We start from the raw sequence: 21387 nt of genomic DNA on the forward strand, positions 1-21387 counted from the left end.
TGCTGACCCCTTCCTACATCCTGCACATTCCTACTGTCTAGTGGGGGGCTAATCATAGTGATGGGCCAATAGGAACATCAGACAGGAGCTTAGTGATAATCTCCAACACTAGCCAGAAAAAGTCACGGCTTCACCTGTGAAAATGGCCTGGCATATGGCCATGGCTGGAAGGTGTAGGATGATACTACAGTTATGTACCTCTAGCAGTTTGTCTCCTTCCCCCACCCTGGTCCACCATGAACCAAAATATATGTTTTGGGCAGACTTTCCTAGTAAAAGTGCAGGGACCCAATAAACACAGTAGGCATCATATCTGCTAATAATTTTGTATTTTTTAAAGTGATCACAGAGTCATATAAAAAGATGATCAATCAGATTCCATCTTTATTCTGTTAGGCTGGGTTAGGCTCCTTGGCATGTACTTTCTGCTTGTGCTTCAACAGCCTGGATCTGGTAATGAAACACTTATCACACTTGGCACAGGGGAACGACCTAGTGTGAGTCCCTTGATGATTCAACATGGTGTCTTTACATGGAAAGGCCTGGTCACAGTACTTGCAGACAAATGGTTTCTCCCCTGAGTGCAGCCGCTGGTGGACAACCAGGCTGGCGTATTGGCAGTAACTCTTGCCGCATTCACTGCACACGTATGGCTTCTTTTCTGCGTGTATGCCGGAGTGCTTGACCACGCTGGACTGTCGGGTGAAGCCTTTCCCACACACTGGACATGAGTAGGGTTTTTCACCAGTGTGGACTACCTGATGGAGCTCGAGGTGCTGGTGATTGAAGAACCTCCGGTCACACTTGTTACATTTATAGGGTCGCTCACCAATATGCGTTCTCATGTGAGCATCTAAGTGACTCTGACATGAGAATCTCTTATCGCATTCATCGCACTGATGTGGACGCTCTCCAGTATGGATTTGCAAGTGTTTCTCAAAAGTCCACTTACTGGCTAATACTTTCCCACACACCTCACAGGAAAAGGACGTCTTTTCTGAGCTTGACTTATGTGTCCTGGCCCTTTTATTGTCAATTTTCAGTGGTACATAATCTTCGTCTTTATCCGTATAGTCTGTTAGAAGAAAGAGTGACAGTTGAGGTTCTCCGTTGTAATGGGCACTGCATACCAGTTTTAAAAGGCCATCCAGAATTTATAGGAGTTCTATTTGTTAAAGTAGTTTTAAAGACTCAAGGTTTTTTTTCCCTTCATGCATTCTATGCATGAAGGTACAAAACCTTCTGTGTGCAGCAGCCCTTCCCCCCCCCCTTCCCCCACCAAAACCTACCTGAACCCCATCCTGATCCAGTGATGTACATGAGAGCCTCGTCTCTCACTCCTTATTGGCGGAGACCGCAGCGGAAAGCATGGTCTACTGTCAATCTCAGCCAATGAGGAGAGTAGGGGGCGGGGCTGAGCTGTGCTCTGTGTGTGAATGGACACACAGAGCAGCACCTCAGGAGTGAGCCTGCTCGGTTGCCCCCATAGCAAACTGCTTGCTATGGGGGCACTATGCAGAGGGGAGGGGCCTGGAGCTTCAACAACAAGGTACCCGAGAACAGGAGGATAAGGGCTGCTCTGTGCAAAACTACTGCATAGAGTAGGTAAGTATGACATGTTTGTCATTTATTTTTTTTAAAGCCTTTAATATCACTTTAAAGAACATGTAAACCCAATATAACATATTCCTGATATGTGCCTGCTGTACCATGTGCTTGTATGAAAAAGTATCCTGTTCTCTTTGTATTGCTTCCTTTGTGTGAAATCCTTGGTGTTCCTGCCACACCCTCTGCTTTCCTATTAAAAAAACTGATCACACTGGGCATGAAAGTTCAGTGTGGTCAGTTCTCTAGCTGTGCTGTGAACTCAGTATGCTTTCCTCCAGTGAACAGACTTGTCCTGACACCTCCCCCCCCCCTTTACACAACCATTCACTGGTAAGATTATTATACATTATTATACAGTATTTATAAAGCGCCGATAGTTTGCTCAGCGCTGTACATTACAAAGGGGGACAGAACATGTGACAGAACAATAACAATACAATGCAAAACATGAGGGGATCGAGGGAGATCAGTGTATTGCTGTTTAGGTGGACAGCCATGTCTTGCTAGGTTTGCAGATGTGAGTTCTGTAGGCAATTGGTTCCACTAGATTTTAGTTAGGGGTATCAGAGTAAAGGGGGCTGAATACAAATGCACACCATACTTTTCAGATATTTATTTGTAAAAAATGTTGAAAATTATTTATCATTCTCCTTCCCCTTCACAATTATGTGCCACTTTGTGTTGGTCTATCACATAAAATCCCAATAAAATACATTTAAGTTTTTGGTTGTAACATGACAAAATGTTGAAAATTTCAAGGGGTATGAATACTTTTTCAAAGCACTGCATGTAGCCTTAACTACATGCAGTAACAGCACTGTGTTCCAGCTGTGAGACAAGAACAAAATTGAGTCAGGCTGAGTGGGGCTCAGCCATTCAGAGGCAACTTTGTAGTTTCTGAATGAATACAAAGTTTCCACATCACAATCTCCATCTCAGCCAGAGGAAGCTTGTAACCATTTAAATCAGTGGTTCTTAACCTGGGTTCGATCGAACCCCAGAGGTTCGGTGAGTCAGTCTCGCGGGTTCGGCGGAGGTGAAGACCCACACCCGACTCATATGATTCGTGATGACATGCCCCGCTTGTCCATCATTGGCTGCAGGTGGTCACGCAACATCGCTTAGCCCAGTGGTCGGCAAGCCGCGGCTCGCGAGCCACATGCGGCTCTTTACACGCTTTAATGCGGCTCTTGTGTGCCGGGCGCCCGCTCCCCTCCCTCCTCTCGGGCGGCAGGGACTCTGCAGCGTGATCCACAAAAACAGCCAGGGCAGCGCGCTCAAATGCAATGATTGGCCAGTCTCGCTGCCACTCACATCCTGTCAGCCAGTGATTGGCTGTCAGGATGTGTGTAGGCGGGGCAGCGTGACGAACGTGAGAGGAGCTAGGCTCCTCTCTCAGTCCGCCCTGAAGACCGGAACGGCGCGGGAATACGGCGAGAGGAACGCGCAGAGCAAAGGTAAGTGAATTGACACAGGGGGGACTTGGCTTACTGCTTGCTACTTACTTACTACTACTATATAAGGGATGAATTAATATGGGGGATGAATTACTATAGGGGATGAATTACTATATGGGGGATGAATTACTATGGGGGATGAATTACTATGGGGGATGAATTACTATATGGGGGATGTATTACTATATGGGGGATGTATTACTATGGGGGATGAATTACTATATGGGGGATGAATTACTATATGGGGGATGAATTACTATGGGGGATGAATTACTATATGGGGGATGTATTACTATGGGGGATGAATTACTATATGTGGGATGAATTACTATATGGGGGATGAATTACTATATGGGGGATGAATTACTATGGGGGATGAATTACTATATGGGGGATGAATTACTATATGGGGGATGAATTACTATATGGGGGATGTATTACTATGGGGGATGAATTACTATATGGGGGATGAATTACTATGGGGGATGAATTACTATATGGGGGATGAATTACTATGGGGGATGAATTACTATATGGGGGATGAATTACTATGGGGGATGAATTACTATATGGGGGATGAATTACTATATGGGGGATGAATTACTATATGGGGGATGAATTACTATGAGGGATGAATTACTATATGGGGGATGAATTACTATGGGGGATGAATTACTATATGGGGGATGAATTACTATAGGGGGGATGAATTACTATGGGGGATGAATTACTATATGGGGGATGAATTACTATGGGGGATGAATTACTATAAAACAGTGGTTCTTAACCTGGGTTCGATCGAACCCCAGGGGTTCAGTGAGTCAGTCTCGCGGGTTCGGAAGAGGTGAAGACCCACACCCGACTCATGATTCGTGCAGTAAATATTCATTATTATGTTTTTGTGTGAAAATCATGTTTTAATGGTTTTGTTCTTTGTTCTTAACGGTTTTGTTCATTTTGTGCACCTATGTATAAATATATACCTATGTTTTGAATTTTAAAAATCATATTTTATTTTTCCAATTAAGAAGGGTTCGGTGAATGCGTATATGAAACTGGGGGGGTTCAGTACCTCCAACAAGGTTAAGAACCACTGATTTAAATTGACAGTAAAGCTGGAACACATTTTTAATGGACTACATTGTTCAGATGGTTTTTAAATGCATGGTACTGCCTTAGTGCATTAGGGTGCAAAATAAAATGAAACTACTGGGTTTCATGCATTATTTTAAATACATGAGTGTAATTAGCCCATAGCAATTACATAAAAACTTAAAGACTGAGCCAAGCAGAAATTATATAAAAAAAAAATTAAATAAATGCCTGGACATACATGTTAACAAAAAGGTGAACAAAGTGCTTACCTGCATTGACTGTGTCCTGAGATACAGACATATCCGAATCTTGACTTTCCTCTGGGTCATCCTCGATGTGATGGATAATACTGTGAACCCTTTTACGACCAGAAGAACGAGGGACCTGGGGAAATTCTGGAGTGACATGAAAAATGCAGCATTAAAATATGTAAAGAAAGAATTTCTCTCCATGTACTACAATGATTCCAACAAAGGGTAATCCGTCCATCCAGGGGCAAACTGACAACTCATGGGGCCCCCAGTCAATAGGGGATCATGGGGCCCCTGTGTCCTTGCCCAAACTCAAAAAAGCCTATGAAAGGTACCAGGGGCATCTCATGGGGCCCCCTACTGACCCCAGGCCCTCGGGCAGTGCCCGAGTTTCCAAATGGTCAGTCCGCCCATGAGTCCATCTATAGACAGATACCCTGTGCAAATAGCATTTTACAGAGTTTATCAGTCCCTGCCTCAGAGCAGCTCATAAACCAATATTCCTTCTGCAGTCATACAAGCAATTGTACCCACTAATGTGAATACAGGGGATTGATGGGGGAAGGATCATCCAGCAGTCAACAGTGGAGGAGCACAGGGAAGACACACATCAGTGGATAGAATGTTTTTTTTAAAAAGAACCTGTCACTTTCATGAATAGCCCAAATCTGGGTTCCTGGCTCTGCTCTCTGCCTTCCTTTTTCAAAATCTGTAGGCTGGTCATGTGATACTGTATGGTCCTATTCACCTCTTCTACAGACTGGGTGATCCTCAGAGATACAGAGAGCAGTGCTGACACGATGACGTCAGAACCACTCTTTACACCAATACACAGTAAACATAGGGAGCTGTGGTAATGGGGAGTCCATGACACCCTGCACTCACAGTCACATGTCCTCAGTCTTCTGGGTGTACTAATGGATCACAGCATAGACAATGACTGTTCTCCATTCTGTTCCATCAGGAGCCTTTTCCCTTTCCCAAAGCCAGAAGTGACAGATCTAAAGATGTCTACATATCTTAAATAACTACTTACCTTCATCTGCACTGTCGTCAGTGTCACCGGTGGACTCTCCATCGGGTTCAGGATTATTATTACACGAGGAGGTAAAGTCGAATCCAGATGTTGTTTGGGTTTCCATAAAAGGTAGGTGAAAATTTAAAGTAGATAGGTAGGGTTTTCTTTCTGGTTCTCCTGGAATAAACGCTGAAGAATGAAGAGATGATGTCCCATCTAAAAAGAAAGAATTTACACCTCTCAGCTTATGTGTAAATGTTTCACCCTTACCATAGTAACTACACGGTTCATACTGGACAAAAAACCTTTATTCCCAATAAAAAGAGACTCTAAAACTAATAAAGTATTGGGTGGACATACACTTTAAGATCTCTGTAATATATGATCTGCCTACATTGTTGGATCTATAGATAATATTGCCACATTCAGACTGAGTTGTTCAGGTTTAGGACAGGTTTACTTTAAAGGGAATATGTCAAGATGAACATAAGGTGGCCACCATTGCTGGCTTGGTTCTGAAGTTGCACACTTAGGGCTGCTATCATTATCCTGATCCTTAGTAAATCAATCTCATTTTGTTCTGAGTTGGTGATCTACTAAGACTGTGGAGTGCATAATCTGGTGCAGCTCTGCATATAAACCAATCAGCTTCCAGTATTTTTGGTCAAAGCCTAATTGAAGAAGCTGATTGGCTGCCATGCACAGCTGTATAGATTTTGTACCACATCACTTGTCTAGGACAGTGTTTCTCAACCTTCTTTCAGTCAAGGCACCCTCTAAAATTATGGACAGTCCCAAGGCACCCTTTAGAATTATGGACAGTCCCGAGGCACCCTCTAAATTTATGGACAGTCCCAAGGCACCCTTTAGAATTATGGACAGTCCCGAGGCACCCTCTAAATTTATGGACAGTCTCAAGGCACCCTTTAGAATTATGGACAGTCCTGAGGCACCTTTTAGAAGTGACTAAAATACAGGCTTGTTCCACCCGCTGGCTTTTAGACATTTTGCCAAGGCACCCCTGAAGAAACCTCAAGGCACCCTGGTAGAGAAAGGCCGGTCTAGGACACAAAATAGAAAATAAGAGGAAATTTCTGGGAAATCCCAATATTAACAGTTGACCAGAAAAGGTTTACCTACTAGAAGATTATCCCCTCACTTGGTGGTAGTAGTGGATCACAGCAGAGACACTGACTGTTCTCCATGAATGTTCTGCTCTATCAATGGCCGGAGCCGTGATGACGTCACTCTTGCGCATGCATGCAGAAGCCTTCGGCTGTTGCACAAAGCTCTGAAGGGATGGCACAGCGTGACATCTCCGGCTGCATGCTGTGTGAATATCTCCTAAATGGTGCACGTTTTAGGAGATATTCACTGTACCTACAGGTAAACCTTATTATAGCCTTAGCTGGAGGCAGGGGTGTATTTACAACAAGGCACTTGCCTAGGGCGGCATTTTTCAGGGGGGCAGCACTTCCCCCCCAGAAGGAGAGATGCAAGAAGGGACATGCATGCCATGGGAACCAGGTGGGATCCAAGAGAGGCTGCGGACTGCTTGATGGTGTATGTGGAGCCTCGTGCCCAAGGATGTCCGGAGCTTTGAAGATGAGTGTTTCTCTATTGCTGGGGTGGGGGGTAGTGGAAGGCTCTCCTGAGTGGCGGGCAGGGGTGTTGTTGGTCAGTGTCAGGCTCTCTCCCTGGGAAGGGGAAGGGGGGGGGGGCGTTGGTCAGTGTCCGCTGGGGCAGATGATTTTTGTGTTGCCTAGGGCAGCACAAAACCTAAATACACCACTGCCTGCAGGTACAAATTAAAAAGTGGACTTTCACTCTGACAGAGAGCTGTGATGGATTAGATAGGACTGCTCAGTGTGATTGGGTACTGTTTAGTTCTGACTCTAAGTGTCCCTTGTATCCAGGCAACCTAGAAAGGTTCTGGATGGATAGGAGGAACCTATGCAGATTACAGTGAGGATATTAAAGCCAATCACAGGAAATGCTGCTGTTAGGAATGGACTTGCCAGTAATGGTGGGACTCACCTGCCTTGTGGGCTGCAGTACCAGGGCTGGCCAGCGGGTGCTCCCAGCAATCAGAGACTCAACCCTGCAGCCAGCCAAACACCTGAAACTGCTTATGCAGGTGTATTTAAGTGATGGCCAGACCTGCAGTCTTTGACTTGGTGTGTGTGTTTTTCCTGGGCCCTGTATCTTGTAATCCTGCATTCCTGTTCCAGTTCCTTACTCTGTCTGATTCGTTGCTGACCCTGCCTGATCCGGACCTCTGCTGACTTCTCCTGTTTTATCCCTGGCTTGTGACCCCGACCATTCTCTGCCTGACCCCCTGTACCTACCTGCCCGATTGTTATTGACCCGGCCTGCCTGACGACGCTTGCATTGTATGTACTGTTATCTGTGGGTGGTTTGGTTCGTTTGCACTGTGTTATGTTTTAGTATTGCACTGCGTTTATGTTTGTATTGTTAGTGTTAATAAATTATATTGTTTATAACATATCTGAAGTCTGTGTTTCCCTGCGTCAGTCACATACCTCTGGTCATACCCGGGAGCCCTGACAGCTGCCCTGAAGGATTCTGGGAGAGGGTATTTATTCAGAGAGCACACCATGTCCCATGTCTTTCACAGGAGTGGATTGTACCAGGCCAAAGGAGTGCACACTCACTCACCTAGCACCTGCTGCCACGCAGCTTTGGGTGGGTGACACGAGGGCCTGAAGAGAGTGAGAGAGTGACCCTGGTTCTACAGAGAGCTGGCTAAGGGGGTGTTTATCAAGGATCTGGTCTGGTATCACAGAAAAAAGGCTGTTCTTTTGGGTCTTTTGAGTACAGACATGCTAAGGATCTGTTGTGCTATAGTCAGCTAAGAGTCTAGTCAAAAGAACATTGACTAGTGTTACAAAGGGCTCTGTTCAGCCTCCACAGTTACTCAGGGACTTGGCTCAACTACTACTACTGTCCCTACTAGCTACAAGGAGGACTCATCTATATGCTCCCAGCAAGGACTTCACCTAAAGCTCAACCAAACATCAGATAGAGTCCTCAGTTGTACATAGTTGTATTCTTGGGAGTATCCTACTAAATCCCTTTCCACCTATCCAATTTCTACAAAAACAACAACGCCTAGACTGTTCATTTAAGACAACGAGCAAATGCGTGTATGCACCTGGTGGTAAAGCTACCTTGTGCCTGGCTGCTAGACAAAAGTAGGAAAGACCTGTGCAAAATCCTAGCGGCTCCTACAGAAGTATGGCTACACATGTAAAGATGTCCATGTAACTTAAGTAAATGATTACCTTCATCCGCACTGTCCTCTGTTTCATCTGAGGACTCGCCTCCAGGTTCAGGTTTAATAGCACAAGAGGAAATAAAGTCAAATCCAGATCTAGCTTGGGCTTCCATAAAAGGTAGCTGAACATTAATGATATTTACAGTAGATAGGTGACCTTCTCTTTCTGGGCTTCCTCGAATAAACTCTGAAGAAGAAAGGGCTGATGTCCCACCTAAAACGAAAATGTACATAAGGAGAGAGATACTACGCCCAAATATATTCCAGTTGAAACAGAGAAAAAACCTCCTGCGCTCTAGGACTCAAAACAAGGGTGGAAAGGTGAAATGATTCCTTGAAACAGTTCCACAAATGCATGGAAAGTTGTGCAGCACTAAAACAAGCCTGGGGAAGAGTGCAGCTTAGAAGTGTCTCCCCAACACGAGTGCAGCTTAGAAGAATTGAAGAGCCGGCAACTCCTCCTTCAGTATTATTGACTTTATTTCAATGAGTGGAGCATACAGATTTCAGCAATAAGCCTTAATCATATTTTTTTCAAATTATAGAGCATTTTGACATTTTTGTATAGGTTTAGGACTGTTTACTTTAAAGGGAATCTGTCAAGTCCCAAATATTGGGGCTGCCTATTACTGGCTTGCTTCTGAAACTGCATACTCAGGGCTGCCATCATTATCCTCGCTCAACTACTTAGTAGATCGTCAACTCAGAACAAAATGTGTATATCCGGTGTCTTGATACTGTATATGATTGATTGTTCCAGGTTGGTGACTAAGCAGCAAAGTGGGATCAAGATGACAGTCCCTGCACCTACAAAGGCAATTCAGCATCAACATTTCCTATACATCTGTTCTTATAGGTTCTTAATTCATTATACACCTGAAAATATGATATGTATTTGTATTACTCATTTTTATAGCAATGACATTGTAGGAGCATCATTTAACAATATTTTCTATACTGTCATGTTTGTCTGTTTCCAAAATATTCAATAAAAAAAAAGTTAAAAAAGAAAAAAATTGACAGGGGTTCTAAGTCTTCCATGCTCTATCCAAGACTAAAAGTAAAGCCAATATAGAAAGAAGTGCAAATAACAGTATTCAGAATGAAACAGAGGCAGCCAGACCAACCTATAAAAATATGGCAAGAATATACCCGATGGGTGTAAGCAGTGTGCTTTGTGGGAATCAACACCAAGACCCATGTGCTTCGAGGCCATCAAAAGCATCACCAGTCATAAAGACATGCATACGGTTGATCTCTAGTTCTTGTAAATTTCAAATTAAATACTTGCCAGTGGAATGATGAGGTTCTTCAAGTGGCTCCTCCTTAATGCAGCATTTGATTGGGTAAACTTGTTCTGTACTTTGCTGCACTGGGGCGGTTGGCTGCTCTGAAATAGAATAGAAATTTCCACATTAAACGGTAATCCTTCATACGGTTTGTTATCAGTACAGGACACAGGATCTTTAGTCTAAATCATAGGTTATATGCAGCTAACTTCAAGCGATTGGACAATGGCAGAAAAGAATCTGCAGGGACAGCAATTATACAGTTCCTCCTGCTTTCACCAAACCTGTTTTTTGCTGGTGTCCTTAGATCATGGGTGTTTTCTTTCTATGGACAGGACCAGACCATTCATTTTTTGTCCTCTGCTTTTTCTCAAGATTCTTCTTCTTGCAGTTTTTCACATAACTCCTCAGCCGAGCCTTTGGGAACCCTACTCAGACCCCACCAAGAAAGAGATGTGGGGCCAGCCTGTAATATTTTTTTGGGGGCATGGGATCCTGCATTAGACACTCACCTTGGCACATGGTGCAGTGCATTGAGACAACTTCAGGGTGCTATACAGACAGCTGTGGTCCACCTGCTGGTGCAGCCCTGATCTTGTGGTATGCTCCCCAGGAGGGCAAAGACCTATACTGCTGGTAGTGGAAAGTCAGGGCCTTACCCATGCAATTGTACTCCAGCTAGGAATTCCCACTGCTCCAGACCAACATCCACCCATCAAGGAATTATAATATTTGCCTAACCCCTCTCAAGAGCCAGTCCACCGCTTGCTTCAGGGCTGAGAGCTCTTCAAGGGGGGTACAGAGGCAGGGTGCTGTGATTTTTCAGGAAGCTATGTACAGCCCCTCCCACCAGCCATGATCTGCCTGCATTGCATAGAGAAGAACAGAAAAATAAACTACTGACCTCTTGAAGAACCCTTCTGTGGTATGGTCCCCAGGAGGGCAAATACCTATACTGCTGGTAGTGGTAAGTCAGGGCCTTACCCATGCAATTGTAGTCCAGCTAGGAATTCCCACTCCTCCAGACCAACATCCATCCATCAAGGAATTTTAATATTTGCCTAACCCCTCCCAAAAACTAGTCAACCGCTTTCAAGGGGGGTACTGAAGCAGGGCGCTGTGATCTTTTTAGGGAGCTATGTACAGCCCCTCCCACCAGCCATGATCTGCCTGCATTGCATAGTGGAGAACAGAAAAAAAAAGTACTGACATCTTGAAGAACCCTTCTGCGGTATGCTCCCCAGGAGTGCAAAGACCTATGCTGCTGGTAGTGGTAAGTCAGGGCCTTACCATGCAGATTTAGTCCAGCTAGGAATTCCCACTCCTCCAGACCAATACTTGCATTAAATACTTGCCATTGGAATGATGAGGTTCTTCTTCCGGCTCCTCCTTAATGCAGAGATTGAGGGGATAACTTTTTTCTGTACTTTGCTGCACTGGGGCGGTTGGCTGCTCTGAAAGATTAAAAGAAAGACACATTAAACTGTATTTTTAATAAACATCTTCCACCTTTTCCCCAAAAAATAAGCAGTGGACTTTATTGGCAGCTACTGTATGGAACACCTCTTTCTTCTCTTCCCCATAACACAGAGGGGGGATGTGTACTGTAGGTAAAAGAGACAATTGGGAACAATGCTAACTGGCTTCAGTACCATCTAAGACACTGACTTGTAACAATTGTAGAGAGAAGGCATTAGACTTTTGCATGCTTATTTGGTTTGTACCTCAGATATATTGTAGCCACACATGGCCAGGCAACTGGCAGTTTCAGAAGGTGGGCTTCACCTATTTTTCTCCAATGACAGGTCAATGTTAAGTAGGAGTGACATACTTTCAATTGGCTATAAAGATTTGGCTCATGAGGACAACTGGGGGAATCATAATCACAAACACACAGAAATAAATATACTGGAGAAAACCAAAGTTTATTTCTACTGTATTTATCCCCAAAAGCTGATTTTTGTATTTCAGAAGACTGAAAGGGCTTAGTTTTCTCATGTTAGAGCTGCCCTCCTGATGACTGAAGCAGAGTGAGAAATGGAGGAAGCACAGATCCACAAAATGAATAAAGCAGAAGCAAGGAGATACTTGCACTGCATGTCCTCAGGTACAGCTTCCTCTCCAGCAAGGAGAACAGTGATCAGCACAGTAATAACATTACTGAATCTCACTCCAAATCCGATGAGATGTACAGTCAGGGCCAGTAGTGCCATACAATGCAAATATGTGTCTATGAGATTAGGGCACAGGAGTGTCTAGGCATAAGAAGGAAACTGCTATTTTTAAAGAGGAAATCAAAACAAAAAAGGTAAATCTTTCAGGGTGCTGGTAAGGCACAATTGCCATTTCTAGATGCATGTAGCTTGCTAGACTATTAGGATGCTCTATGTTTTTTATTGAGATTTTTTAATTTAGATTTATCAATTTTCTCACCAATGGTACAGGCATCCTGGCTGTTCTTAGATTGTTCCCCATGTTCTTCAAAATATTCACATTTATCCTTAGAGAAATAAACAGCAACATCCTCACACATCACCTGAAATAAAAGGAGAGAACAAAACATTTTATATAAGATAAGACAACTTTGGAAGATCAGGTAGAAGGAGCAGAATAACTGCTAGAATTGTGGAAGAAGTAAAAGACCCAAAGTTGAATAGATAATACCAATCTTTCTACCAAAGTCTGGTAGAGAAGAAAAAAATAATATATATATTTTTTTTAATTATTATTATTATTATTATTATTAATTAACTTCCTACCTCCCTAGTCAACAGCTGGACAATTTTGTGGGCCAGCTCCGTAATCATCTCCTGAGTCTTGTCCTCCATTCCCAGGAGAGTAAAGGAGAGCTCTGGACATCCAGAAGTGGAGGCAGACACGTTGCTTCTGACCTCTGCGGCACGAATGCTGAATGAAGATCGGGTCCCATCAGGTCTCTTCACAATAATAAAATCCTGCACAGAGAGAGGAAGAGATCCTCTATGAAAGTAACTTCAGTTCTTAAAGCCGTTCTAAAGTCAAAGTGTTTTTTACCTTAAAGCAGAACTATAGGCAAAACTTTTTTTTTCATTTTGGATAGCGCAAGGGAGGGTTATAACCCCTGTGAGATTGTTTTCGCCACCTGTGTTCCATTACAGAGATTTGCCTTGACTTGGGACAGGAAGTGAGGGGAAATCCCTGCAAAGTGAGAGAATTCCTTGGGGACCCCCAGGTCTCCAAAACTAGTGTCCCATTGGACCATTAGAGAATACGCCCCCTATTACTTTTCAGGGGACAACCAAAAATTTGGGATTTTTTTTAACTTTTCTTCTCAAGGATAATGGTAAACAGGACAAATAGAGAAGAAGAATCTCCCTAATGAGGGCATAGACTGCAAAAAAAAAAAAAACTTAATAGGTGTAATCCATCTCCACTGTATCCAAAACTAAAAAAAAGTTTTGCCTTTAGTTATACATTAATATATTCCCTGCATTAAGGTACAAAAATGACCCATTATCCTCCCCCCCTCCCAACCCAACCCTAAACACTTACTTGGCCCCTGTCACTGCTCCATCGCTTTCACTTTCTGGTCTCACAGCAGACACTGAGGGCAGCAAGAGCTATAGGCTCCTGCTGCTGTCAGCCTCCTTTGAGGAGGGAGCGGGGGCAAGACTTACTGATGCTATGTGTGTCTATGGATGCACACAGCCCGGCTTGGGAGCGGGGTCATGGATGCCTCCATAGCACTTGGCTTGCTAAGAAGCTAGGACTGGAAAGCTTCGATTGGGTGACTGCCCAGGAGTATCAAGTAGCAGTAACAAGTTTCACATATTTTTCATTTTAACCCAGCAAAAATGTTATTGTTTAGTATCCTTTTAAACAGAGAACTCCATAATATATTCTACTAACACCTGTGCCAAAGAGAAGGTATGTGGATGTACAGTTGCAAGAAAAAGTATGTGAACCCCTTGGGATTACGTGGAGTTTTGCATGAATTGGGCATAAAATGTGCTCTGAACGTCATCTAAGTCACAACAATAGAAGAACACAGTCTGCTGAACATATTACTACACAAACATTAGATGTTGTTATGGTTTAATTGCACATAACATGTAAACATTCACAGTGCAGGGAGGAAAAAGTATGTGAACCTTTGGATTTAATAACTGGTTGACCCTCTTTTGGCAGCAATAACCTCAACCAAACGTTTCCTGTAGTTGCAGATCAGATCTGCACAACGATCTGGAGTCATTTTGGACCACTCCTCTTCACAAAACTGTTTCAGTGTAGCAATATTCTTGGGATGTCTGGTGTGAATCACTCTCTTAAGGTCATGCCACAGCATTTCAATTGGGTTGAGGTCAGGACTCTGACTGGGCCACTCCAGAAGGCGTATTTAGGACTTTAGCTGACACTCTGGGATTCTTCTTTACCTCATGCAGCATTCTGCGCTGTGCTCTTGCAGTCATTTTTACAGGACGACCACGCCTAGAAAGAGTAGCAACAGTGCTAAACTTTCTCCATTTGTAGACAGTCTGTCTTACCATGGACACATGAACATCAAGGCTTTTGGAGATACTTTTGTAACCCTTTCCAGCTTCATGCAAGTCAACAATTCTTGATCGTAGGTCTTCTGAGAGCTCTTTTCTGCGAGGCATGGTTCACATCAGACAGTGCTTCTTGAAACCAGTAAACTCAAAACAGGTGTGTGTTTTTTAAGGGCAGGACAGCTGTCAGCAACACATCCAATATCATTACACTGATTGGAGTCAAGGTTGGCTCACTCCTGGCTCCAATTACCTCTGGGAGAAGTCATTAAGCTAGGGCCTCACATACTTTTTCCTCCCTGCACTGTGAATGTTTACATGTTATGTGCAATTAAACCATGGCAACATCTAATGTTTGTGTAGTATTATGTTCAGCAGACTGTGTTCTTCTATTGTTGTGACTTAGATGACGTTCAGAGCACATTTTATGCCCAATTCATGCAAAACTCCACGTAATTCCAAGGGGTTCACATACTTTTTTTGCAACTGTATATTGAGACCTGACCAAACGTTAGGTACAGCCAAGGCCCTGGCTGCAGACAGTCTTCTACACTGAAGTCCAACGCCACGTTTAATGTCCCTTTAAATAGTTTGGGCCAAGCTGGCTGAAATTAACTATTTACTGCTCTAACAGGTGTGCTCAGCCTCAGCTACATACAGTATACAGTTCTGTGTTCTGGTAGTGACACCAAAATTCCCCATCCCACCCCTGGTCGCTGCTCAGCCATTCATGAGAAACTATGCGTTTTATAAATACAAAGCTTCTTCTGATTGACTGAGGTGGGTGTATGCTATCATGATCCCTGCCTCAGCCAATCAGTGGAAGTTTTGTATTCATTCTTAGAACACATAGCTTCCCATGAATAGCTGAACAATGCTCAATCCAACTTTATTTTGCTCCAGAAGTGGGATGGGAAGTCATAAAACATTTTTTTTTGTAAAGCAAGGAAGGTTAGATCCCCTGTCTGGTTTTTATTTCTGTCTGCCTCCATGTTGCAGATGTTTTCTCACTTCCATTCTGGTGAATCTGTGGTCAGCGAGACAGAAGTGAGGGTAAATCTCTCTAATAGAACCCTAGATAGCAGAAAAACCAGGCATAATCCTAATCCCTCCTCACCTAAAAGTGGAGGTTGCTGGCAGAACAGATCAGAGGAGATTTTAGATTTTCTTTTTCCCATTCCTGTTTTAATACTTGTATCCAATATATTGCCCTTTAAGTGTTACTAAACCCCAGACCCTGCATTCACTATATCTGGTCTCCCACAGTCAGGGCTTTTTTTCAGTGGGAACGCAGTTCCGGCACCTCTAGTACCGAATGTATGTAGCTAGGAATGCTAGGGTGCGCCCCGATTTCTAAAGTAGTGCATGTACTATTTTTGGTACAATTTGCACAGACCTCTGTGTCAGATGTCTTGCAAATTGCAACTGAAATCGGCAGGTCACCCGATTTTGAAATCGTGCGACTTCGCTGTAAGTCGCACGATCTCAAAATCGGCTTTGATGTGACAGGGGGCTGAACCTCCATTATAAGGCCTGTGTGCAACTGGGCACACACCCTGCTGTTCCTCCACAAAACCCCACACTGGGTTGGAGATTCCGTCCCGTCCAAGGCACTATAGAATCTCTAAACTAGGGAGCACCATATCCAGGACTACCAAAACCTGGAGAGCTGCAAAAGCAGTTGTCTCCATTCAGAACATCTGCTCCCTAGTACTGCATTGAGCAAAAGTGCAAACCCGGTGTCCTTTTGCTGACCACTTACAAAGTTACAGAACCTCGTACTGTCACAGGGGGCACAAAAAAGGGGTGACTCAGAAGTGGGGAGTACCTGCACCTCTTCTTTGAGGAAAAAAAGCCCTACCCACAGTACACAGAACATGGAAATTCAATTATTTTAGTAAATATAAACTGCTAAATACCTTTTCTCATCAGCAGTTAGAGCAATCTTGTGACTTCTATCAGTGTTCAGCAGAGCACTGGTTAAAGCTTATAGAAGTTTTCTTTCTTCTCTAGGAGGCAAAACCACTGACCTCTGTCTGGACAGTGCTGATCACATGCATTCTCCCAAGAAACACAAAACCTCTCTAGCAATACACACCAGACTGAGCATGCATGCCTACGGTTCAGTCTGGAGATAAGAAGTGGTTGCTTGAAAAGGGGAGGAACAGAGAACAGAGTTTTCATTCCCCCCTGATTGTCCTATGAGACTGCATAGCCCATGATGCTTTGTCTGGACAGCCGCTGATCACATGCACTCTCCCAAGAAAAAAAAAAAGCTCTAGAAATTAAAAACCAAACTGAGCATGTACAGATTGCCCCCAAGGCTCTGTTCTGTCAGCAGATGGACTGGGGACAGTAGAAGGGGAGGATCAGAGAAGTCAGGATCAAACAGCCTTTTTACACAGAATATTAACCCCTTAGGTTCCACAGTGAGTATAACAAGCATGATTTACTGCATATACAGACTGATTTTACTGCTGTGGGTTTAGTAACACTTCTGTCTATTCCAGTTGCTGATTTTCATATAGGATACTCCTTCAGCCAACCCTCCTTACCTCCACCGTCAACAAGCAGATGATCTCCAGGGCATGATTTAATATGACTTCTGCCAGCTGCTCTCTCTGCTTCACCATATTAGATCAGTTTATCGAATTCTCTCTCTCTCTGGACAGGCAAGGTGTATTTTGAAAAGCTTCATAGCACCCTAAAAAGAGGCAGAAGTTATCTAGAATGTCTTTCCCCCCAAAATCCAATCACATAATGGCCTATGCACACAGTCGACCACCCCCTCCTCCTCAAAAAACTACACTCCCTCGGCCTCAGAGATTCTACTCTCTCCTGGCTCTCATCCTACCTGTCACAACGCTCTTTCAGCGTTACCTATAATGCTACCACCTCCACCTCACTCCCCCTCTCTGTTGGGGTCCCTCATGGCTCCGTCCTCGGGCCCCTTCTCTTCTCCATCTACACCTCCTCCCTTGGCCAACTCATACACTCTCACAGCTTCAACTACCACCTATATGCCGACGACACACAAATCTATCTCTCAACCCCCCACCTCACCCCCTCAGTCTCTGCCCGAATCACACACCTACTGAGCGACATATCAGACTGCATGTCGCTCCACTTCCTTAAACTGAACCTCTCCAAAACCGAGCTTCTTGTCTTCCCCCCAGCCCGCGCCCCCCCCCACTGACTTCTCCATCACGTCCAAAAACGCCACCATCAAACCCGCCCCGCAGGCCAGAGTACTTGGTGTCATTCTGGACTCCAACCTATCCTTCCAGCCCCAAGTCCAATCTTTAACAAACTCGTGCAGACTCCACCTCCGCAACATCGCCAAAATCTGCACGTTCCTAACCCCAGAAACCACTAAATAGCTCATTCACTCCCTCATTATATCACGACTCGACTACTGCAACTCCCTCCTCACTGGCCTGCCTCACCGCTGGCTATCCCCGCTTCAGTCAATCCTGAATGCGGCTGCCAGACTCATTCACCTTTCCAACCGCTTCGTTTCCGCCACCCCCCTCTGCCAATCCCTCCACTGGCTTCCGATTGCGCAACGGATCAAATTCAAAATCCTAACACTGACGTACAAAGCTGTCCACCATTCTGCCCTGAACTACATCACTGACCTAATATCCAAGTACCGCCCAGCACGCACACTCCGCTCCTCACAAGACCTCCTTCTCTCTAGTTCCCTGGTCTCCTCCTCCCATGCCCGCCTCCAGGACTTCTCCAGGGTGTCACCCATCCTCTGGAACTCCCTTCCCCAACCCATCAGATTATCACCTACTCTCCTCTCCTTTAGGCGCACCCTGAAAACCCATCTCTTCAGGGAAGCCTACCCCACCCCCTGCTAACTTGCCGACCTCCTCCACTCTTCCTACCACTCCATCCCCCACAGCTTTCTCCTCCTGTGCCACCATCGCCTCCCTCCTAGATTGTAAGCTCGAAAGAGCAGGGCCCTCGATCCCTTCATGTTTTGCATTGTATTGGTATTGTTCTGTCTCATGTTCTGTCCCCCTTTGTAATGTACAGCGCTGAGCGAACTATCGGCGCTTTATAAATACTGTATAATAATAAAAATAATATGCACCCAACTGTAAGCTTTGACTACTTTGGTCACATGGTGTAATAAACCAGGTGCAAGTCGTCTCTTGACAACTACTTCCATTGTGTAAGAATATCTAAACCCAACAACAAAAATGTAAGATTGGAGCTCAACAGTCATAAGATGTGGTGGTTGGCTGGCTGCATTTGTTCTTTTTTTCACACTAAATACATTTTCTGTCATTACAGAAAATTACCTGTTGATCCTGCCAAAAACCCAGTGTCCTTGTAATTTCCTCTGCACTGAATGGAAACATCCATTTTTCAGCCAGCTTCTGTGAACTGCAGACCACATCCTCCCTATGTAATGGGGATGAGGAAAAGGGAAGGTGTTTGTAGTCCAAACCAGGGAGAAGCCTAGGATGACAGCACTACCCCTTCATGAATACAGTGCTGGGAGAGAGTGTTGTCACTACAAGAATTACTGGCAGGATCACCAGGTGGAAATAATGGGAGAAAGCCTGAATAAGGTCAACTAATGCACCCCACATCTAAAAACTGAGATGTGCTATACAATCTTTTTGAAGTAGCACAGGCACTACTTTTGGTGCAGTGCAATGTGATTTCAGCTCATTTAAAGGAATGGGCTGAAAATGCACTGCAATGCAATCGCGATCCTGTGCGATTCTGGGTTTGATCCAGCCCTCAAGGCAATGGTGACTTTGCCTTCCCAAGAGGCATCATTATGGCTGGGGCTACATCACCACTACCTTCAGAGACAACAGCAAAGAAGGGAAAAAAGGGGAGTAAAGCAAACAACAAAATGTTGGGGCTCTATTCTTCCCACTGACACCAACGATGGGGCACTATTCTTCCCACTGACACCAACGATGGGGCACTATTCTTCCCACTGACACCAACGATGGGGCACTATTCTTCCCACTGACACCAATGATGGGGCACTATTCTTCCCACTGACACCAACGATGGGGCACTATTCTCACTGACACCAACCATGGGGCACTGTCCCTCCCACTGACACCAACGATGGGGCACTGTCCCTCCTACTAACACCCATGTTGGGGCATTATTCTTCCCTCTGACACCAATGATGGGGCACTATTCTTCCCTCTGACACCAATGATGGGGCACTATCCCTCCTACTAACACCAATGCTGTGGCGCTATCCCTCCTACTAACACCAATGTTGGGGCACTATTCCTCCCTCTGATACCAATGATTGGGTACTATTCTTCCCACTGACACCAATGATGGGGCACTATTCCTCCCTCTGATACCAATGATGGGGCACTACTCTTCCCTCTGACACAAATGATGGGGCACTTTTCCTTCCTCTGACACCAACAGTGGGGTACTATTTTTCCCACAGACACCAACAATGGGCACTATTCTTCCCTCTGACACCAATGATGGGGCACTACTCTTCCCTCTGTCACCAGCGATGTGCCATTACTCCTCCCACTGACACCAATGATGATATTCCAATGAAATATTCCTCCCTCTGATACCAAAGATGGGGCACTATTCCTCCTACTGACACTAACAACGGGGCACTATTCCTCCCTCTGACACCAATGATGGGGCACTATTCCTCCCTCTGACACCAATGATGGGGCACTATTCTTCCCACTGACACCAATGATGGGGCACTAACCTTCCTCCTGTTGTCCACAAGCACTATATAATCTTTTATATCCCCACTGGCCCCCTATAGTCTGAAGGACTATTTGTTTAGAATGTTTGGAGACCCCCTGATCTAAAGTAATTGTGTTTAGACATGTACAATTCTTCTTAAGACTTCATACACATACATGGAAAATCTGCAGATATGTACAGACATGGATGCAGCTCCGTCCTACTTTTTGGACTCCATCATCCCCAGCACATATCATTTGTAGTCACATTCATTTCTAGAGTGCTGCGTTTAGAAGCATAGAAAACCATACACTGTATGCATTTAAATGTAACATATTTGACGCCAGTGTGAAGGAGCCCTCAGTCTATTGACAACACAATTGTTCACATCAGTCCCCCCCATGATTAAATCTCCATCCCCTCTACAGACATACACCCCCCCAGAGGTGATCGGTGGAGATGGGGGACGGTAAACCCCCTAGTATGTCTTTGTAATGGAGAGGAGATCCATACCAACCCCTCCAGACTATGTCCTTGATGGGACAGACCCCCAGGACCCCCCTCCCCCAGTATACAGGACAGGGAAGGACACGGAGCCTCCTATGGACAGTGACATGAGCTGCATAATAGGTCATGGCTGTAGAAATGCAGCATCTAGGAGAGGGGGCAGGGCAGGGGGCTGTGTCCTCCACTGATAGTATATGGGAGGATTATGGAAGACAAGAAAAGGGAATTTCCTCCAGGATGTGCTCAGGAAATCTGCAGAGAAAAGTAGACACAAAGTAAGACTTCCTATCTCCACATCCAAGCCATCCTATGACATGAGAAAGGGGAATCCAGGAGGACATGGAGATCAGCCATCAATCCATCCCCCCCATTCCCAGCACACATGGACAGATCACATCTACACACACACAACTTTTATCCCAACAAAGATCTTACCTGCTTCTACCATGTGAGTGGGCGGGGCTGCTGACTCTCAGCCCTCATTGGTTCACCTCTACAGCTTCCCAAAGGCATTGTGGGACTTGTAGTTCTTACAAAGCAGAAACCTCTTACTGGCTACAAGTCCAGACAGCTCAATGTAAAGTCCCAGCTCTGATTGGAGGTTGGTCACCAAATGGATTGCAGGG

The 21387-nt window shown here is 44.7% G+C and overlaps 1 protein-coding gene across 2 annotated transcripts; it reads right to left on the reverse strand.

Annotated features, from left to right (window-relative positions):
- Window positions 1-312: 312 nt before the first annotated feature.
- On the reverse strand, window positions 313-21383 carry LOC149460311 (uncharacterized). Of its 2 annotated transcripts, XM_089679842.1 has the most exons (10): window positions 21197-21383; window positions 17098-17246; window positions 12776-12970; window positions 12450-12552; window positions 11372-11470; window positions 10019-10117; window positions 8735-8941; window positions 5448-5645; window positions 4430-4555; window positions 313-1075 (listed from the first exon to the last, which is right to left on the reverse strand). In XM_089679842.1, exons 2-10 carry the CDS (start codon window positions 17173-17175, stop codon window positions 393-395), a joined length of 1788 nt encoding a protein of 595 aa, XP_089535968.1. In that variant the 5' UTR covers window positions 17176-17246; window positions 21197-21383; the 3' UTR covers window positions 313-392. The 2 variants fall into 2 exon arrangements, with proteins under 2 accessions (XP_089535968.1, XP_089535969.1); XM_089679843.1 differs by lacking the exon at window positions 17098-17246 and having other exon boundaries at window positions 21197-21382.
- Between the last annotated feature and the right edge of the window lie 4 nt (window positions 21384-21387).

Source organism: Staurois parvus, unplaced genomic scaffold, assembly GCF_062004578.1.
Source record: "Staurois parvus isolate SC_StPar_1 unplaced genomic scaffold, SC_StPar_1.0 ptg000232l, whole genome shotgun sequence".
In the NCBI taxonomy this organism is placed as follows: Eukaryota; Metazoa; Chordata; class Amphibia; order Anura; family Ranidae; genus Staurois; species Staurois parvus.